We start from the raw sequence: 21688 nt of genomic DNA on the forward strand, positions 1-21688 counted from the left end.
GTAATTTCTTCCAAAGCTCCTCACTCCCATTCTCCATCCATATTGTAGTTTAAATAAATTACCAAAATAATTGAAACTAGCTGGATTATATCGCATTATTTTGAGAAAAAAATTGCAGAATTTTAAAATATTGAGTGCAGAATTTTTAATATTTTGGTGCAGAATTCCCCCAGGAGTAAGATATGCATATACTAGTTCAAACTGGATTCTCCAGGGACCAACAGACAAGGAAAGGGCTTTTGGATAAACAGCCTGGTTTTCAAACAGCTCAGGGCCTTCTCCCTGATCCAACAAATGGACAGGCAGGGACATGCAACTAGGGACGTGCAACCTAGATGGAGCTACTATAAGCTGGATGCACAGAATCACGGTGCACTGTTCCTGGAGAGTAGAAATCAGTGGTTCACAGTCATGCTGGAAGGGCATAACGAGTGGGGTCCCCCAGCGATCAATTCTGGGTCTGGTTCTGTTCAATATCTTCAACAATGATTTAGAGCAGGGGTTCTCAACCTTTTTCTTTCTGAGGCCCCCCAACATCCTATAAAAACTCCACGGCCCACCTGTGCCACAATAACTGGTTTTCTGTGTATAAAAGCCAGGGCTGGCATTAGGGGGTAGTAAGTAGGGTAATTGCCTAGGGCTCCATGTCACAGGGTCCCCCATGAAGCTACATTGCTCAGGCTTTGGCTTCAGCCCCGGGTGGTGGGGCTCAGGGCCCTGGGCTTCAGCCCCATGCAGTGGGGCTTCGGCTTTCTACCCTGGGAGCCAGAAAATGTAATGCTGGCCCTGCCTGGCAGCCCCCCGAAACCTGCTTGCGGCCTCCCAGGGAGCCCCAGACCCCTGGTTGAGAATCACTGATTTAGATAATGACAGAGAGTACACTTATAAAGTTTGCGGATGATACCAAGCTGGGAGGGGGTTGCAAGTGCTTTGAAGGATAGGATTAAAATTCAAAATGATCTGGACAAACTGGAGAAATGGTCTAATGAAATTCAGTAAGGACAAATGCAAAATACACTTTTAGGAAGGAACAATCAGTTTCACACATGCAAAATGGAAAATTGCTGCCTAGGAAGATATATTGCAGAAAGGGATCTGGGAATCCTAGTGGATCACAAGCTAAATATGAATGAACAGTGGAACACTGTTGCAAAAAAAGCAAACATCATTGTTAGTGATGGCAATATAGTATTTAGGCTTGTTTATTAGCCTGAGGTAGAATCTGGGGTTTTGTTTGCCTGTTTGACTTTTGATACTCTTATATCCTGCCTAACATGTGTGAACAAAGACACTGTGTGTTGCATCTGCCCACAGCCACATGGGGTTTATAGCACAATGAGAAAAGATAAGGAAGAGAGTTAAAGTGTTGCTAGGTATGGTGGGAGTTTTTTATTTATTTATATGATTATAAAAATCACACACACTTGAAGACTGCCTGACTCCTCTCCCAAGCCAAGGTCAAGCAACCAGTTGGGAGGGGCGAGGAGCATGGGGGTGGAGGGCAGGTATAAGAAACACTAAAAGCCAAAGAAACAGTGACCCTGGCTGAAACACAACCTCACTCCCTACCCCTCCAATGGGTTAAAAAAAAAAAAAAAAAAAAAGGTGTTGGCAAAGCCCCCAGACTCACGACCCTCCAAAATGGACCATGACCATAAACTGTATGGGGGGCAGCTAGAGGTGTGCACTAAAGCTATAATTAAGCCTGCTAAAAAAGAGGAGAGGGGACAGGGAAATCTCTGCTGGTGTACAGAGCTGTGGGATTATGCTTGCTTGGTAACCTCAATAACATCGCATTGCCTGCACTTTGGACTCTGGCCTTCTGCTTTCTGTCTCCATGACAAGAACCAAGGAAGGGCGAGGGGAAGCCCTAACAATCATTCTGGGATGTATTAGCAGGAGTGTTGTAAGCAAGACACAAGAAGTAATTCTTCCACTCTACTCCGTGCTGATTAGGCCTCAACTAGAGTATAGTATCCAGTTCTGAGTGCCACATTTCAAGAAAAATGTGGACAAATTGGAGAAAGTCCAGAGAAGAGCAACAAAAATTATTAAAGGTCTAGAAAACATGACCTATGAGGGAAGATTGAAAAAAATTGGGTTTGTTTAGTCTGGAGAAGAGAAGACTGAGAGGAGACATGATAAATTTTCAAGTACATAAAAAGTTGTTACGAGGAGGGAGAAAAATCGTTCTCCTTAACCTCTGAGGATAGGACAAGCAGCAATGGGCTTAAACTGCAGCAAGGGAGGTTTAGGTTGGACATTAGGAAAAACTTCCTGTCAGGGTGGTTAAGCACTGGAATAAATTGCCTAGGGAGGTTGTGGAATCTTGATCACTGGAGATTTTTAAGAGCAGGTTAGAAAAATACCTGTCAGGGTAGTCTAGATCAGCGGTTCTCAAACTGGGTCAGGACCTCATTTTAATGGGATCATCAGGGCTGGTATTAGACTTGCTGGGGCTCGGGGCTGAAGCCAAAGTCCGAGCCCCATCGCCCAGGGCTGAAACCCTCAAGCTTTACCACTCCCTATGGAGGCAGAGGTTGGGCTTTGTCCCCCCTTGCCCTAGGCGATGGGGCTCAGGCTTCAGTCTCTCTTCCCGGGGTCATGTAGTAATATTTGTTGTCAAAAGGGGGGTCGTGGTGCAAGCAAGTTTGAGAAACCTTGGTCTAGGTAATACTTTGTCCTGCCATGAGTCCAGGGAACTGGACTAGATGACCTCTCAAGGTCCCTTCCAAGCCTACGATTCTACATGTATATTACATATATCACACAAATCGTCAAGTGCAGTGGGATGAAAGATACTGTGAAAATGTTAAGGGAAGAGGGTTTTGGTTTTTTTTAAGTTATAACATCTTACTGAAGTTACGTTTTTATAAAAATAAGACTGAATACACTTTCAAACAAAAATGCACAGAACTGAGTGAACTTCAGTGCTGAAACAGTATTTTATATCAGAGGGGTAGCCGTGTTAGTCTGGATCTGTAAAAAGCAACAAAGAGTCCTGTGGCACCTTAAAGACTAACAGATGTATTGGAGCATAAATTTTCGTGGGTGAATGCCCACTTCGTCAGACGCATTTTAAATTTAATCGTCATCCAAGAGGTTCAGTGTTTTCTCCTAATAGCAAACTTATTGCTATGTATATTTAATACACCTAATGAGTTTAAATGGATAGATTGTCAAAATCAAAAGGATCGGGTATATATATTTAAAAATATAACATTTACCATGCTGACATTACCAAAGTAAAAAGTATTCCTTCTGTTTGAATACTTATACTGGAAAATCAAGACTGGATTTCATTAGTAAAAAAAATTCTGCATATTCTGTGTTTCATAATAGAAAACTTTTCCAGAAGTCATAACATTATTAACAGACCATTCTGCAATTTAGTCTTATTTCTCAACAGATCAAGAGTGTGTTAGAGACTTCATATAATCCTTACAGAATAATCCACTCTGGTTTTCAACAATGCACATCAATGGTTAATCCAAGAATTTGTTTGAGGGACTGGTAATAGGATAGAATTTTCCACCTCCATGACACTTACCAAGGTCAAAACATCATTGCCAGTTTTTAATGGACTGTTTCTCACATCAACATTGACAGTCCGGTTTACAGTTTAAGCACTGAAGCCAAAGTCTGAATGGGCATGGACACTTGTACTCTGTTGACTACCTTGTACTCCTTATGTGTTCTCTCGTCTTATTCTTTGATTGTAAACTTTGAGCAGGTAACATCTTTTTATGTGTTTGTATAGTGCCTTTCACAATGGGTTACTATCACAATACACAAATAATTCTTGTCCATAGAAGTGGTCATGCCAGAACAGGATTCATTACACTAGCAGGGTTGTATGGAGAAGCCTGCACTAACACTGCCCTTCTTTGGGTAAAGAAAGGTTGTTGGTCTCCAGGGCTGTGAACGTAAGTACTAAATTCACCACCTCACAAAGAATGGAAAGTAATGCAAAAAATAAGTTGTCATCGTGTAACTATGGTGGAATGGTCAGGATAGCTGAACACGCACAGAGATGTGAATGTTAATGTTATTTATAGTCTGTGGCACTAAAGCATTTTTTATTTACAGGTTTTATAAAATAAATGGAAAGCATCTATTAAGGAAACAGTTAGCACCCCTTGAAAGAAACAAAGAAATGTTCTATTTGGAGACTGTTCTGCTAATGCAGCGCACATCAGTTGCTGCAAAATATTTTTCTTCCTTTGTTTATCACTAATTTCATCTGCTTGGAATCAGGACAGTAGAGCCTAACCCTCCCTATTCTTGCAAGAAGTGTCACATAACGAGCAAAAAAGTTAACACTGGCTTAAAAACTAACAGAATTTCCTCATTTTCAAAGAACACTAATAAAATTTAAGCGGGGAAATGAAGAATTTAGGAAAAAGTCTCTCTCAGCCACTTTCACACTGCCTACAACACTGTTGTTAAAACACACCACTCTAAGGCTTTCACTTCCATCTTTAACAGATACCAAAAAGTAATATATACCCCACCTCTAAACTTGCACTCTAGCACAAAACGTTAAAGCAACCTTGGTCACTTTTGTATCAACAGATCAGCTCACCTTACATCATATATGCCACATGTTCGGAAGTTGTTCTGCCTTAAGATTGCTGATGTCGCTGTTTACGTTTTGTGCTATAATACACAAAATGGACTACTAGCAGAAACAAGTAGTAATAAGATATCAAAGAAAAGTTAGAAATTTTCTCCCTTCACCAAAGCTGGTCAGTGTGGTTTCAAAACGTCACAAAACTTAATACTTCATTCTAAACAAAAAGGGAGAAATTGACTCAGAGGGCTAACACAAGGCCCTCTATACCACTTTAGCCCTCCAGAAGGATTCAGGCAGATTAGACACATAAAAGGGGCTCCACATCCACTAAATTCCAGAGGTTAGTTTAGCGCTGGTCCTGAATAGGGTTGTGTGGAGGGGGTTGAGCGTATTTAGGATGAGGAGGGCTGCTGAATCTGAGAATTCTGTGGCCCAAAAGCTGCTGTAAAAGGAGGAGTGGGGGTGATGGAGGAAGGGCAGCTGCATGGCCTACCTGTGGGTTTTGGTGTGTGAAATCTAAGCCTCTCAACACTGCTTAGTCTTCCACACAAAACCCAATTACAATGGTTTTACGTGGAAAGAAGTGAATTTCACCCTAAAGTAGCATCTGGTCAAGCTGTACTCAAGTGACAATTACACATATACCAACCTTGATTTTTTGGGCAGGGGGAGGGCGCACATTAGGAAATCTTCATTTCAGTTGTGATAGAAGACAACATATATTTATATAAAAAAAGCCAACTTTTGGAAATTAAAGTGTGTGTCTATTATTAAGTTACCCCTAAGAACTCCAAAACTTTAACAAAGATCATAGAAGGAAAAAAACAGATACCTTTTAAAGCTGGCAGTTTTTGGAGTTCTCTGTTATTGCTAACATTATACCTTGAAGAACTCTGCCGTTTTTCCTTCTTCAGTACAGTCTGTGGAGCAGGTACTTTGATTTTAGATAATTGTGCTGGGGGAGGAGCGCTGTTTGTTTTTTTGTTTGACACCTGTTTAAAACAAAAACACACATTTAAATGTAGTTGAGCTTGTTAAACAGAACATTCTAAAAACAGAGTTAGGTTACAGGCAAGTTTGATTTTGCTAAAAACAGAACAAAATTCTAATCAACTTATTCTATCTTATCTCTGACTGCATAGCCACCTACTTCCCTGATCGTTCTTTCCAGTCAGTCTTGACTTTGTCACAATTCTCCACAGATGTGGAATATCATTCTGTCACTTGTGTTGCCTAACCTATTTGGAACGGTCTACTCCCCTCCCCCCACCCCATGTACAGACATTTCCATAGTGTATGTATGTCACATTGCCTTTTTCCCCCCACCTTTGCCTGTCTTGTCTTTTTAGGGTATGTCTACACTGCAATAAAAGACCTGCAGTACTGCCGTGGCTAGCCTGGGTCAGTTGATTTGGGCTCACGGGGCTCAGGCTGCAGGGCTATAAAATTGCAGGGGGGTGTGTCTCAGAGTCCAGCCAGAGCCTGAATGTCAACATTGCTATTTTTAGCCCTGCAGCCCGAGTCAGTGCTTTTGCCATCTTGAAGCCACTGCCACCAGTTGCACTACCTGTATACAGAAATCAAAGGATTTATTTGAACACTGCAAGTACCCCTCAGCATGCACAGGCAGGACTTAACTTCCTCCCAGTTTCCCACTTTCTCTCTCCATCTTCCCACCACCCAACCAAGACAACATAAAACAAGACAGTTTAGCATTAAGATAAAGATAGACAGCACCTCCACCAACAGGTAGTGCCATCTACACTGATCATAATATGATACCAGAAGAGAATCCTTAATAAGGATATAATTTCTCTAAGAGTAAAGTAATTTTATGAGTATAACAAGAATTGATCTAGCTAGAGACATTACTGCAAACTTTTCAATGCTTTTTGAATTATCTGTACTGGAAAAAAAATTTACACTGAAGTATACGTGTCTGCAAATACAATTGACATGTCTCTGTAACAATACAAAACCCATTCTCCTTTTGCTATTTCTTGTACTGTCAAGGGCAAAATTGCTGAAAAAACGCTGATTCCTGACTTTGACAAGTAGTCAGACTAATACGGACTACAGCAGGAGTTAAAATGAGGTACATATGGTAGCCAGCAAAGTATAGCTTCATCTCAGCATGAAGTTACAGATGCAAGAAACCAGATTCAGTTGCATTTTCACTGGAATACTGTTGTCCTAAATTTTAAGCTACTTTTTGTTCAACTCTTCACACTCTACAAAGCATTGCCTGCCCATCAATTCATTACTTTAGAGTTTTAGGAGTGGGGTGAGCAAGTCATGTAATCATTCACAGTCAGCAGCAACGAGAAAGCTGAACTGAACCCCGAGTGAATCCCTTCCTCTCTGGGCAACAACTCAGGGGTAATAACAGTGCTTTCCCCTACATAAAACTACAGCACCCCCTATGCATACATCACACTCCTCTCCTCTTTGGCAACATGATCATCCAACCGTCGTGGTGCTCTCATCTGCACTGCAGTCTCTCTAGGACACGCCACAGAGCAGGTGTCTTTCATGATTGTGATCCAATGGGAACCGCCAGCAAGACAGGAGCACTGTCCCCTTCAAGTAGCAACTTCGACACGCTTGGAGTGTCAGACTGCAGGCGGTACCAATAAGGAGAGAATTGATAGTTGGCTCTAGAGGAGGCACACCCGAAGACTCCTCTGGAGCAATGTTGCTTGGAGATGAGTGTCTTCTCAGTTGTTGATGTAATGACGGCAAACTTGTCCATTGGCAGTCTGGACTTTATATGAGACGGGACCGGAGGATGATTGTTGAAGGAACCCACCCTGGTCTAGCACCATAACTTCTACTGAATACACTCTTGTGGTGTGAAGGAAAGCAGAGTAGATAATCACATGGGGGAATCCAGAACCTGATCCTGGTGTGTTGCAATTCCTTAGACAGGTTGGGATTATGGTCGAGGCATATTTTAAGACATCATCCCAAGAGTAGCTTGGCTAACTCCTGTAATCAGGAATGGGGTGAGATTTGAAGCAATGAGAAACCTTGCAAGACTTGTCAGCTAGTCACCTTTGATGATCTTCGTTATGGCATCTTTGGTTTTCTGGCAGCACCCATTTGGCCTGACCATTTGCTTGGTGCAACGGTGACAGCTTTAATGAGATTGCTTTTGGAAAAGTCCTTGACCTCATCAGAGGTAAAAGCATTTCTCTTATTGGACACAATAGTATCTGGTAACACAAGTTAGGAATAGTTGACAAGGAGCAGTGATCGTTGTACTACACGTTTGTGATGAGATTAAGATCACTTTGAGCCATTTCAAGGAAGAGTCAACTATGATCAGAAAGTTCTTTCCCTAAAAAGGACCCCGCAAAGCCAATATGGATTCTTGACCATGGTTTCTTAGTCACTTTCCAGGAAAAAACTGAGGCTTTTGGTGGGTTATTTCGAGTAGGTTGGTATGTGCTACAGTCAGGCCTTGTTACACTACAAAATAAGTTGACTTAAGTTAGGTGGACATACAGCCACCACAGTAATTACCACAGTGGTTCATGTCCAAAGAACGCCCTTTCTATCCATGGTTTGCGTCCTCCTCAGAAATGCTTCCACCAACTTAACTCTGTGGGGCATTCTGCAGCAAACAGCTGGAATCCTGCTTCACCCTGGGGTCCCGCATGGGGCTGACTGCTATGGGCCCCATGGCTATGGGCCCCAGCTGTCAGCCCCAGAGCAGGGGGGCTCCACACAGGGCTGACAGCCAACAGGTGATGTAAGTAATGCAATGTCAACACAGACTCTGCACCACCCTAACTACATTGACCTAAGCACTTCTCCTCTCGCAGAGTTAAAGTTATTAGGTCAGTGTAGTGGACAACCTACATCGGCGGGAGCAATGTTGTGGTGTACGTACTTACATATTTAAGTCAATGTAAGCTGCCTTACGTCAACTTAACTCTGTAGTGTAGACCAAGTCTCATTTACAATTATTTCTAGGTCAGCATCGATACCTGGCCACCAGACATAACTTCTGGCTAATGCTTTCATGTGCACAATTCCTTGATGTGCTGCACGTAAGATATCTAAGGTGACTCAGCGACCTCTTTCTGGAATAAAAACACAATGTCCCCGTAAGAGCCAACCTTTATGGGCATAAAGCCCATGTTGACAGTTTAAAAATGGTTTGAACTCTATGTGCAGTTTCCCAGCTGGCCACCTAGCCTCTCTACTCCCAATTGAGTCAGCCAGGGAGGGATTCCAAAACTTCAGCTGGAGGTGGAATGGCACAATCCAGCATCTGTAGCAGCATTCGTCTCAGTACGTGAGTGTTAGCGATTGACTTTTCTGGCTTGTAGACAAGCATGTAGTCGGAAGCACTTAATACAACCCTCCACCGTTGCTTTCACAATGACATGACTGAAGGTGTTAACTTGTTATTGGAGACAATTCCTAGAAGTGGCTTGTGTTCAGTACGACTCTTAACCGCACAACTATAGATGTAATTGTGGAATTCCTTGACTGCAGCAATGATAGCAAGCACTTCTTGACAAGTTTGTGCATATTTTCTCTTGGCGGACCAGAAGGTTCTGAAATAGTAGGCAATAAGTGCCTCAGTTCCATCTGGCAAGGGATGGCCAATAACAGCTCCGATGTTATAAGGCGATGCATCACAGATAACAATCAACAGCCTTTGTTAGTCATAGTGGACGAGAACAGAGTCGGACGTCAATAACTTCTTGATGTTCTTGAAGGCTTCTGCATGCGGACAAGTCCATTTCTATGGAACTGCCTTGTCAAGAATGTAATGATTATGTTCAGCAACAGTTGCCTTTTTTGGAAGAAAACTGGTAGAAATTGAGCAACCCCACAAATGCTTGAAGTTCCTTCTGGAATTTGGCTTGGGGCATCATGGATTGCCCATACTTTGTTTTCTGTCAGGTGGATACAAGATGCATTGATGGGATAATCCAAGAAGGTGATGCTTGTAACTCCAATTTCACATTTTCCCTTCTTGATTCGAATGCCTGATTTCTCGAATCGACACAAGACTTCTCAAAATTGCTCAGCAAGTTCATCCTCTGTTGATCTCGTAGCAGGACTTCCATATGGTACAGCATCCGGAATTCTGGAAACCAGAGTTTCCATGAAGTGTTGGAAAATTCTCGGTGCAACAGAAATGCCAAACTGGAGACACTTGACTCAAAATGCTCCTCGATGAGTAATAGTCGTCTGCACATCAGCAGCATCTTTGTCAACAATCAGCTGGTGATATGCTTGAGTAAGGTTGAGTTTTCCAAAGACTTTTCCTCCAGCCAGAACACTGAGCAGTTGGTTAACAAAGCACTGGGTAAAGGTGCTGATTGAGTGCCTTGTTTGAAAGTGCACTTATCTCCACAGATTCGCATGTCACCATTCCGCTCGACTACACGTACAGTCATGTAACCCATTTTGTAAGTGTAACTAGCTCAAGTATTCCCTGCAGATCTAGCTCAGCATCAATCTTCAGACATAGGGGAAAAGGTACATTCCGAACCTTCATGTTGATCAGCACAACTGCTGAATCCAAGTGGAGCAACACTTGTGGTCCTTGTAAACTCCCAATTCTTCCATTAACAATTGAGGGAATTTGTTGACTATCTGTTTTAGTTGTTCTTCGTTGATGGTATGGATGCTGATTCTCAATAGTGTGAGCCAGTACCTGCATAAGAGGCTTTCACACTGACATTTTGGGGGCGATGAGAGGCAATCTTGCATAGAAAAGTTGTAGCAAACATTTACTTTACAGCTTCCGACGAGGTTAACTTTTTGTCCATCGTAGTCTCCAAAGCTGCACGACAGACTTGCTAACGTGGGAGTACAATGAGAGGGGAAAAAAGACAAGGTGTCTTCATTGACAGTTGACACTCCAGAGCCTGAGTGGACTTCCATTTCGTACTCATAACCATTAATGAACACTGTTGCAAACATTTCAGAACCTCGAGATTCTTTGTTGCTCAGAATATGGTAAAGCTTCTTGACATCATTGAAGGAAGTGTTGAGTTTGGTTGACACCTGAGGATGAGAATGCTTGTCACAGTCCTTTTGCTTCACACTGTTGACCTTGATTGGCAGATTCACTCAATGTGACCTTTCTTTTTGTAGAATCGGCACTCCGCATCTTTGAACCTACATGCAGAGCACTTATGCTGTCCTCTGCAGTCTAAACAGATCTTCCAACAATTAATCTTGTCTGACAACATTGTGCTTGAGTTCCTTTTGTACTGCTGAGTTTGTCAATGACAATCGTCTGATTGTGACAGTGTTCATGTTGTTTGTCGCAAAAAAAATTTCCTAAATGTGCAATGATGCTGTTTCGGTGGCCAGGGCCTATTCCTGAGCAATGGCAAATGTCAAATTCGGCTCAGCAAGGAGATGGCCGTGAAGCGCTTTATTCTGAACTCCACAAACAAGGCGATCTTGCAGCACGTCATTGAGGAAATTACCAAAGTTACACTGTTCAACATTGTGACGCAGCTTGCAGCCATCTCAACAGCTTGTTGATTTAATTTATGCAACTGAAATCTCCAAACAGATGGCACAGGCGAGAAATGTGCCCTCAGCAAAGCTACAATTTTATTGTATGTCTTGGTCAAAACAGGCGCAACGAACGACTGTATAATTATAGAATCATATGACTGGAAGGGACCTTGAGACAGTTAGGAAGTTTTTCCTTATGTTCAACCTAAGCCTCCCTCGCTGCAATTTAAGCCCATTGCTTCTTGTCCTATCCTCAGAAGTTAAGAAGAATAATTTTTCTCCCTCCTCCTTGTAACAACCTTTTATGTACTTGAAAACTTATGTGCCCTCTCAGTCTTTCCAGACTAAGCAAACTCAATTTTTTTTCAATCTTCCCTCATAGGTCATGTTTTCTAGACCTTTAATCATTTTTGTTGCTCTTCTCTGGACTTCCTCCAATTTGTCCACATCTTTCCTGAAATGTGGCACCCAGAACTGGACACAATACTCCAGCTGAGGCCTAATCAGCCCGGAGTAGGGCGGAAGAATTACTTCTTGTGTCTTGCTTACAACTCTCCTGCTAATACATCCCAGAATGATGTTTGCTTTTTTTGCAACAGCGTTACACTGTTGACTCATATTTAGCCTGTGATCCATTATGACCCCCAGATCCCTTTCCACAGTACTCCTTCCTAGGCAGTCATTTCCCATTTTGTATGTGTGCAACTAATTGTTGCAGCTTTTTTTATTTAAATGATTTTAATAGATTACAGTAAGTATAGACCTTGCCAAAGGTTGTCATAACATTAAATTTAAAATGTAAAGCAAGTTTATTTTGAAGATAAAGATACTTACGATACATTTTTATATCATTGATTTTTATCCACCTTGTGAAGAGAACAGCTATAATGTAACAGTAGATATAGGCTATGGCTACATTAGAGAGCTTACAGCGGCGCAGCAGCACAGATGCACCTGCGCCGTTGTAAGCTCTCTAGTGTAGCCACACTACACTGACGGGAGAAAGCTCTCCCGTCGACTTAATCAATCCACCTCCAACAAGTGGCGGCACCTATGTCTGCAGGAGAAGCTCTCTCGTCAACATAGTGCTATCCACACCAGCACTTAGGTCAGTGAAACTCATGTCGCTAAGGGGGGTGGCTTATTCACACCCAAGTAACATAGGTTATACTGACATAAGTGGAAGTATAGACATAGCCTAAGTCTTTAAATCCATCCCATATCTACACATTTCACAGATATAGGGACCTAGGGCTGACTTCCTAAAAAAATTTAAGAAGGACTAACACAATTTTTTTCCTCACCTATTGGCAAATAACCCCTTTCAATACTAACTACTATGGGATCCACTTCAGAAGCAAAGTCATAGAATAGCTTAAAAATTACAAGTGTGATTCCTATATGCCACTGACTAACCTTTCTGTACATCTAAAGACAGAGGTTTGTCAGATGCTATTTCTGATACTGCCTTTATAAGATACAGAAAAAAAAAAATCTAGCTGTCAGGAAAGCTAGTGAGGATTAAACCTTTAGAAGAGGGGCACTATACATAATAAGAAAAATGAGAACTTAATGAGAGGCTAAATTCAAACAATTTGATGCTGCAGTCAGGATGGACTGGTATTGAAAATCATGGGTCAGTTTTGATTTCATAACTTTTTTTCCCTGATGTTCATTTGTTCTTGTTGGTACGAAAACCAGATATTATTCAAGCAATTGTGATAGCTTGGCTCAGTAAATTACTTATTCAGATTCTTCATTTTTGTTATGTAAAATTGTAAACATTAAATCTGAGACAATACTTAATGGAAAATGCCACTGTTTCTTTGGTCAAACACTGTATAGATATTAATTTTTTTACTTTAAAAAAATAATTATAGCAGTTTCAATATTTCTGTGGCTGAGGAAGAAGAAAATTTGATTAAATGAGGTTGACGGTGGCAGTATGAGACATTTGTTTTACTTAGTTTCATTATAGAAAATATATTTTTTTCAATATGTATTTCTAAATTTTAGAATAAATGTAGTTTTTTTTTTTTAAAACTAGGGCTTTATATGTAGCTGTCATCTTGAAATTATATGTGGAGACATATTTTTACCCCTCTTAGGACAAGGAAGCACTCTTTGGGTCAAACAACTCTACACCACAGAGAACTGCACACATTGAACTTTAACAGAATCTGTTATTTGAATGGATATATTTTGGATTTGTGTTATTAACAGTAAGCGTGTTGTTAACGTGTTAACAACAGTATTCTTCCCGACAAGAAAAACTTATTGTGTTCCTTGTTGCTGTGACTTTGGAGTTAGATTTGGCAGCTGTCAGACAGGGAAATTGCTCTCCTTCCTGTCAGGAAGGTGTGTGTACCTATACAAATTGCAGTTTCCAGCTGCCTTTAAATAAAGTCAGAGAAAAGCTCAAATTAAGTGCCACGTTTCATTAAAATTATATTTACCTACAGACTACACACCATACACTGTAAGCAGATCTTGAAAATTAACTAAAAGCAGAGTTTGCCCATTCTCTCCATCCTGCATTTGTCCTATTTTCGCCTGTTCAAGGGAGTAAGTGACCTTTAACTTTTTATTTAAATTACTATTTTTGAAACTGTAAAGTAGGACTCAGGCACTCCTAAAGATAACATTAAGAAAAAGACAACTTCAGTTATTTATAAACTGTAGTTTTAGAACTAAATTAAAACACAACCTTAAAATATTATAAAATCAGCATTGCTGAAGGAAATAACTTTAATATAGCAAATTATCATCCTGAAGGCTGCCAAAATACTTTAGGAGCTATATATTTTAGGGATTGAACACCCATTTTTTAAATGCAGCCACTTCCGGGGTAGAATGTGCCAGCTACTCTATACAATAGGTGTGGGTTGTTTTTCTGGAGGGAAAGCAAAGAGTCAAACTACCGGAAGGGAATTTAGATGGTCAGAATGTACTTGCCTATACTTGAAACAGCCAAGACACCCTAACACCCTTATTTCTGCATAAAGTTTTTACCACTATAGAGGCTGGATTGTTTATTGACTCAGTAGTCATGTGAACCACAATAATTTGCAGAAGATATGAGGCATTTCAGAAGTGCATGTGGATGTCTGATGGGATTAAACCGGAGACTCTCAATCTAAAATCATGAGACCTACTGCTTACCCTTAAAGGACTTAGTCCATTAACCTGAAGCAGTAGCAGGTTAACCAACCTCATTTGGTCCAACTGCTAAAAGTGAACAGACTTACACTGTGATACCATGTGTTATAAAAGTTGAAAGAATGATGAGCCACTTTGAACTGGTAGAAACTGCTAAATAGCTGCATTTGATGACTGCAATAGCCTTTTCTTCAGATGATCTTGTATTCCAAGCTCTTTTGCAGAGTTCCACAAAAGTCCATACTCTCTTCTCAACATCCACATAAAACTATTTGAAGAGATCATGAGAGTTTACAGCCTCCTAGCAGCACCAATACACAGATGCTGCTCAACTGTAAGTTGCCTTGGCTATTGCCTAATATTAGCTATTTGGAAGAGATCAGAAAACAAATAAGCCATTGGCTTAACGTCAACTCAGGGAAGAGAATAGCAGTTATTGCTAAGTGGAAGGAGATTCAGGATTCTTAGGGATCGAGTACTTTGTAAAATATCAGGAGACATTTCATTAATCCTATTTTGGTCTTTGCAACGCATAATATTTGTACTGAAGCTGAAGTTCTCAGGTATCTTTGGATATGTACTAGAGAGTAAAATGTGGTGGCAATTCAACCCATTGAACTTCTTTTTCCCCCAATTTATTTAAATAGATAAAAATCTTAAAATAGATGTTTGCGCATTCAAATGTAAATTTTTAGCAATTACATTTAAAAGCAAATTAGACTGTAAAGAAATCTTACAATGAAAGCCAAACTAGTTCACTCAAGACATACTGTTACTTATTCAACATATTGCCCTCATTTAATGTATTACCCAAATTCAATATATAGTACACTACAGCACTGTAATTACAAATGTCTCAATGCCATGTACTACAGTATTAATAAAATAACAGGAGTACTTGTGGCACCTTAGAGACTAACAAATTTATTAGAGCATAAGCTTTCGTGGGCTACAACCCACTTCTTCGGATGCATATAGAGTGAACCATATATTGAGGAGATATATATACACACACATACAGAGAGCATGAACAGGTGGGAGTTGTCTTACCAACTCTGAGAGGCCAATTAAGTAAGAGAAAAAAAACTTTTGAAGTGATAATCAAGATGGTTCAGTACAGACAGTTTGATAAGAAGCAAGTGTGAAAATACTTACAAGGGGAGATAGATTCAATGTTTGTAATGGCTCAGCCATTCCCAATCCCTATTTAGCCCTGAGTTGACAGAGTTGGTAAGACAACTCCCACCTGTTCATGCTCTCTGTATGTGTGTGTATATATATCTCCTCAATATATGGTTCACTCTATATGCATCCGAAGAAGTGGGTTGTAGCCCACGAAAGCTTATGCTCTAATAAATTTGTTAGTCTCTAAGGTGCCACAAGTACTCCTGTTATTTTTGCGGATACAGACTAACACGGCTGCTACTCTGAAACCTACAGTATTAATATTATTTTCATTCTTTATAATGGAGCCAAAGCCAGTATTCACATTTTTCCAAATGTAAGTACTTTCAGTTTCTGTTGTACAGAAATGTTTTTGCCTTAATTGCTTTTGATTTCAGGTGAGCTAGCAGGTGCAAAAAGCATATTTTCTTCATTTGGACTACTGAGGTTCATTGAAAACTGAGAATTCGGTTGAGAGCTGAAAAAACAGGAAAGCTTGTTTTCCCTCTTCCAATCTCTGAATAAAAACAAGGTATGAGAGCATGAGATCTACTAGGGCTAAAATCTTGAAGGGCAAGGTGATCACAAACAATCAGTTCAATCAACTACTTCCTTTGTTTAGTAAATAAATTTTAAATATAAAATATGTTTCGATAAGCTTACATTTTTTCTGCTGTATCCAGAACATTAAAGATAGTTTTAGTTAACTAAAACAATTTTAGAATGTGGTTTTTCTGCACTGAATTCCAATGTCCATCCAAATGCAGCTTGACACAAATCAGGAGCCAAAACGTAACTAAGAAATGCCTCATTCATCATTTTCTAACACAATAAAATATAAAAATAAGAAACTGAATAAATATATTTTAAGCAATTACACAGCTTAAATAAATGTGTATAATTATAGTGTACCCTTTGGTTAACTAAAAATACCAAATTTAGCGTAAAGGCAACATTTAGCTGCAAATCAACACATTTTAATGGTTATATACCAATCAAGGAGAATGGACTTCTCTTTAGGAAAATAATTAACAAGTATTAATGCAAAACAAGATTGAAATAACTGATTTAAATCAAAGTTTCTTGCTTGCTGTTTTCAATCATAATTAACACTTATGATTTAAATCGATCGACCCTGACTCCTCATGTAGCTTAGTTACACTTTTAGTTTTAAAACTGTTTTTTTGCTATAATAAGGAGTATCATTCTGTACCCAGTTTAGAGAATCAGACCTGACAGCTTTGAGGGTCCAAGCTCTAACATGGCCTATTTAAAACCATTTAGCATTTCCAGAGTTCAGAATCCACACCGTTGTCGATCTGCGGGGAAAGGAGCCAAAAGATGGAGAGCCAAAAGACTTTCAGATACTTAATAGTTTAAACAAAATTACCAGCTCAAACTAGTAATACAATATAGTACAGAGACTTTTACTAAATTAACTTTGTTTAATGGAATACAAACTTAATTTCAGACACTGGTTAACCAAGACAGGCAACTACTAATCACCTATACTAACTGCCTCCTTTGTCGTGGGCACTTTTACAAGTACACCTCTACCCCGATATAACGCGACCCAATATAACACGAATTCGGATATAACGTGGTAAAGCAGCGCTCCGGGGGGGGGGGGGGGGAGGCTGAGCAGTCCAACAGATCAAAGCAAGTGCGATATAACGCGGTTTCACCTATAACGCGGTAAGATTTTTTTTGGCTCCCGAGGACAGCGTTATATCGGGGTAGAGGAGCACTAGAGAAAAATGTTTATAAAAATCTATCATACCTCAGAGCCTTATCAAGAAATTAAGGCAGCTACAAATGTTTTTTTGGAGAGATTCGGCAGCATGGATTACACATTTTGACAAAAGGAGAAGACTTAACAAGAGGTTAGTATTTGTTTTATACAAGCTGACAATCCATATATTGATCAATTTACAAAAGTGTAACTCTCCTTCCCCTCCACCTTTCCCCCCAAAAAGGCAACTAGCGTATGGTATAAATCCCCAAAAATACCAGTAAACACAAAGGAATCTCGATAGATTGAAAAATACTTAGTAAAGAAGAAATTAATTTTCCTCTGTGTCCTAGCACTGATACAGACATTTTTACAGAAAACACTCAGGAACAGTCCTAGCACAACAAATGCATTTGAAGTTCATTAGCCACAAGAACAAGAGAAATAAATTAACAAAACTGCCTCCTTCAAAACTCTTCTGTTAAAGAGTTAGATTTTTATATATTTCCTCTTTTATTTTGATTTAGTAATTAAATGAATAAAATTGTTTTCACTGTGCATCTGATGTGCTATGGTTCTTTCTAATCATGTTAAATGGCACATGTATTCTTAGAAAAACTCCTATCCTGAAGCTAAATATAATTTTGGATTTATTATAGTGTCCTCAAGTTTTAACTGCAAAAAATGGCAAGTTATCCTAAAACAATAAGTGAAATATTCACATAAGAAAAAATTAAATAAGGAAATAAGTAGTTGTAGATGGAGAGTTAGATGTGAGGAAGCGGGTAATGTATGCGCTTTGCATACAAAGTACTTCTTTCACCAGTGGCCAACAGAAGTATCAGTAAACACAATCACAGCAATGGAAGTTTTAGTTTCCCTTCATCGTCTTTTGTTTTATTTTTCAAAATTAAGTCCTATTTAGGTTTTTTGTGCCACCTCTTCTTAGAAATCCACCCACCAATACAGTCACTGTAAACATTTTGGTAAAGCTGTTTTTTAATCCTGTGGAGCCAACCTTGCCAACAGCCTTTGTTGTTACTTGATACTTGAAACACTGGGAAATTGCTTACCTCAAAATCTCTATGCAAGCACCTATACACAACCAGATTTCCATGCGATTGTTATGGACTGCTCTCATTTAGAATGTCTGCCAACAGAAGTTCCTGCCCTGTGAAATTCTTGGATTAGTTATCACTATTAAGGCAATTAAGGTAAAAATGAAATACCAACACTTGTCTTTCAGTGATTTGGAATTTTGTTGTTGTTGTTACAACAGGATTAAAGACATTTTCTACATATAAATTAAAAATTTCAAAATTCCAGATTTTCATAAAATTCTCTGAAATTTGTCAGATGTATGCTCATGAAAAAAATCCACTGAAAAAGTGTTACTAGTGGTTTATCAGTACAGTCCGTATTGCTAAGCAGGCTTTTTAAAAATAAAGAATTCCTTCCCATGGAGTTATCACATAAACTACTCCAGTTTCCAATGCAGTATTAAAAAATAAAAATAAAAAGCACTTTTAAGAAACTCACAAATGAAGAAAAAAGTTTGGGCATTTACAAGACATACCACCTTTTTAGTATAGCAATTAATAGCTTTCACTAGTTAAACAGACCACTGAATGCTTGTAGCCAGAAAGCAAAAAGGAAGAAGTCATAAAAACATTAGTATTCTCTCACCCTTTTGTTGGGCCGGAGGAGTAAAACACTTCCTCTAGGATCTTACAGAATGTTGGAGAAGTCTTATTTTATTGGTCCTCCTTTAGATAATAAGGCCACAATTTTATAATTGGAATAATATTCTTGAGAGAAAAATGCCACCAATTTACTCAGCCCAGGAACCTGAAAGTTTGAAAAGTAAAACTTTCAACAACTGTAAAGTTCATGACCTAAAACTGGTGCACTTGTACTCTGTGTGGTAGCAAGCATACTGAAAAGTGACAGATGTGAGATACTGGCAAGGCAAGACCTAATGTCACAGACTGTGGGCCAGTATCCAACACACTTCAATAGTGTTTAATCACAAAAAAGCCTTTTTTAATTTGTGGATTGTGAATTAGTTTTCAAACTAGTATTACAAACAGTTTAACAACTTCTGACACTGGGTCAAATTGTTTTCAGCAAGATGGCCAACAACAGAAATTAAAAAATGGCTACTGTAATTTGTAAGTTTTATTTTCTTGTTACATTTTAGAGTTTGTTCCTGCTGAAAAGCACATTTTACTGTTCGAACTTTCCAGATTTCTAAAACTAAGCACAATTAAGTAGTGTTTCATTGAACAAATTCTGATATATCAACTTAAGAACACTGAGATACAGAGGAAGCTAATCCTTCCCCTACCCCCTTTCCCCCAAAAAGACAACTAGAATATGGTATAAAGTTTTGATACTTGGACACTATCCAAATCATAGTTCATATTCATATTCTCTTATGCTGAGGAAGAATCAGCATGAATTTTGTAAAGGGAAATCATGCCATGCCATGCCAATCTATTAGAATTCTTTGACGGTGTCAACAAACATACAGACAAGGATGATCCAGTGGATACAGTATAGTGTACTTGGACTTTCAGAAATCCTTTGACAAGGTCCCTCACCAAAGGCTCTTAAGCAAAATAAGCAGTCATGGGATAACAGAAAGGACCTCTCATAGATCAGTAACTGGTTAAAAGATAGGAAACAAAGGGCAGGAATAAATGGCCACTTGTGACAGTGGAGAGAGGTAATTAGCGGGGCTGGGCCCCCAAGGATCTGTAGTGAGACCAGTGCCGTTTAACACAGTCATAAGCGATCTGGAAAAGGGGGTAAACAGTGAGGTGACAAAGTTTGAAAACAATACAAAATTACTCAAGCTAATTAAGTCCAAAGCTGACTGCGAAGAGTTACAACAGAATCTCACAAAACTGGGTGACCAGGCAACAAAATGGCAGATGAAATTCAATGTTGATAAATGCAAACTAACGCATACTGCAAAACATAAAACATCACCCCAACTACACATACAAAATTATGGGGTCTAAATTAGCTATAACCATTTAAGAAAGAACTCTTAGAATCATCATGAATAGTTCTCTGAAAAAATCTGCTCAATGTGCAGAGGCTGTCAAAAAAGCATAACAATGTCATTAGGAAAGGGATAAAAACAGAAAGCATAATGCCACTATATAAATCCACATCTTGGATACCCACATCTCGAATACTGCATGCAGTTTTGATTACCCCATCTCAAAAAAGATACATTAGAAGCGGAAAAATTACAGAGAAGGGCAACAAAAAATGATTAGGGTTATGGAACAACTTCCATGAGGAGAGATTAAAAAGACAGCCGCTTCATCTTGGAAAAGAGACTACTAAGAGGGGATATGATAGAGGTCTATAAACTCATGAACGGTGTGGAGAAAGTAAATAGGGAAATGTGTAAACAACAAAAACAAGGGGTCACCCAACTAAATTAATAGGCCAAAGGCTTAGAACAAACATAAGGAAGTACTTCTTCACACAACACACAGTCAACTCATTGCCAGGGGATGCTGTGAAGGCCAAAAGTATAACTGGGTTCAAAAAAGAATTAGAGAAGTTCATGGGGGATAGATCCATCAATACTACTAGCCAAGATGGTCATGGATGCAACCCCATCCTCGGGTGTCCCTAAACAGCTGACCGCTAGAAGCTGGGATTGGACGAAAGGGGACAATCACTTGATAAATTGCCCTGCTCAGTTCAGTTCCTCTGAAGCATCTGGCACCGTCCATTGTTGGAAGACAGGATACTGAGCTAGCTGGACCATTGGCCTGACCCAGAATGGCTATTCTTATGTTATTATTTTATGTTTAAAGGTGAGAAAAAATCCCAATTAACATACTATGCCTGCTGTTTAACAGCTACAGAAAGCTCAGAATACGCTGCTCTACAGCCAAAATGCTTCTGAAATAAATGTAGTCAAACTTTTCTAATTCTGGGTCACTGAGAACGAAAATGATGCTTAAAATTGTTGATTGGCTCTAGTTTTCAAGATATGCTATTGGGTCAGTATATACGACCCTTGACTTGGGAATGGCGGAGGATAAGTGAGTTATAAAGGGAAGGGATCTCAATTTAAACCAGAAATGACTAAAATACATCTTTGACTGGATCTATGACTAAATCTATGACTGGGTTTGGACAGCACTTGCTTTTTAGGCAAAACAATGAATGATGCAATCTGAAGCTGGAATTGCGTCATACATGATATGAATTGCATCATGTTATTCCTAGAAGTATGGATGATGCAATCATAACGAAGCTTGCATCACTCTGCTGAACAAATTGCCCTATATCAGCTCTAGAAATCATACAGTGTCGTGCTCTCTTATTTGTCAGTGTTTGATTTGCAAAGGGACACATTTCTGTTTAGCCAAAGTGAGCAGAGATGCCTCATACTTGTGTGAACAGTGCAGATAACTTCTGCTATGTTTGTGGTGAAGTGACTTTTGCATCACAAAAGCGCAGTATAACCACTATGGTTAAGAAAGCCTATCACCTTTATTTTGGCTGCAAAATTGGAGAGCAGGACA

The 21688-nt window shown here is 39.4% G+C and overlaps 1 protein-coding gene across 1 annotated transcript in view; it reads right to left on the minus strand.

Moving 5' to 3' along the window:
• Nucleotides 1-21688, minus strand: part of PPP2R5C (protein phosphatase 2 regulatory subunit B'gamma) — a 183277-nt gene that overhangs the window by 145040 nt on the left and 16549 nt on the right. Inside the window, exon 3 of the mRNA XM_065402392.1 lies at nucleotides 5409-5568. Within this exon, the coding sequence (XP_065258464.1) occupies nucleotides 5409-5568 (160 nt within the window). The remainder of the gene's footprint in view (nucleotides 1-5408; nucleotides 5569-21688) is intronic.

Source organism: Emys orbicularis, chromosome 4 (genome assembly GCF_028017835.1).
Source record: "Emys orbicularis isolate rEmyOrb1 chromosome 4, rEmyOrb1.hap1, whole genome shotgun sequence".
In the NCBI taxonomy this organism is placed as follows: domain Eukaryota; kingdom Metazoa; phylum Chordata; order Testudines; family Emydidae; genus Emys; species Emys orbicularis.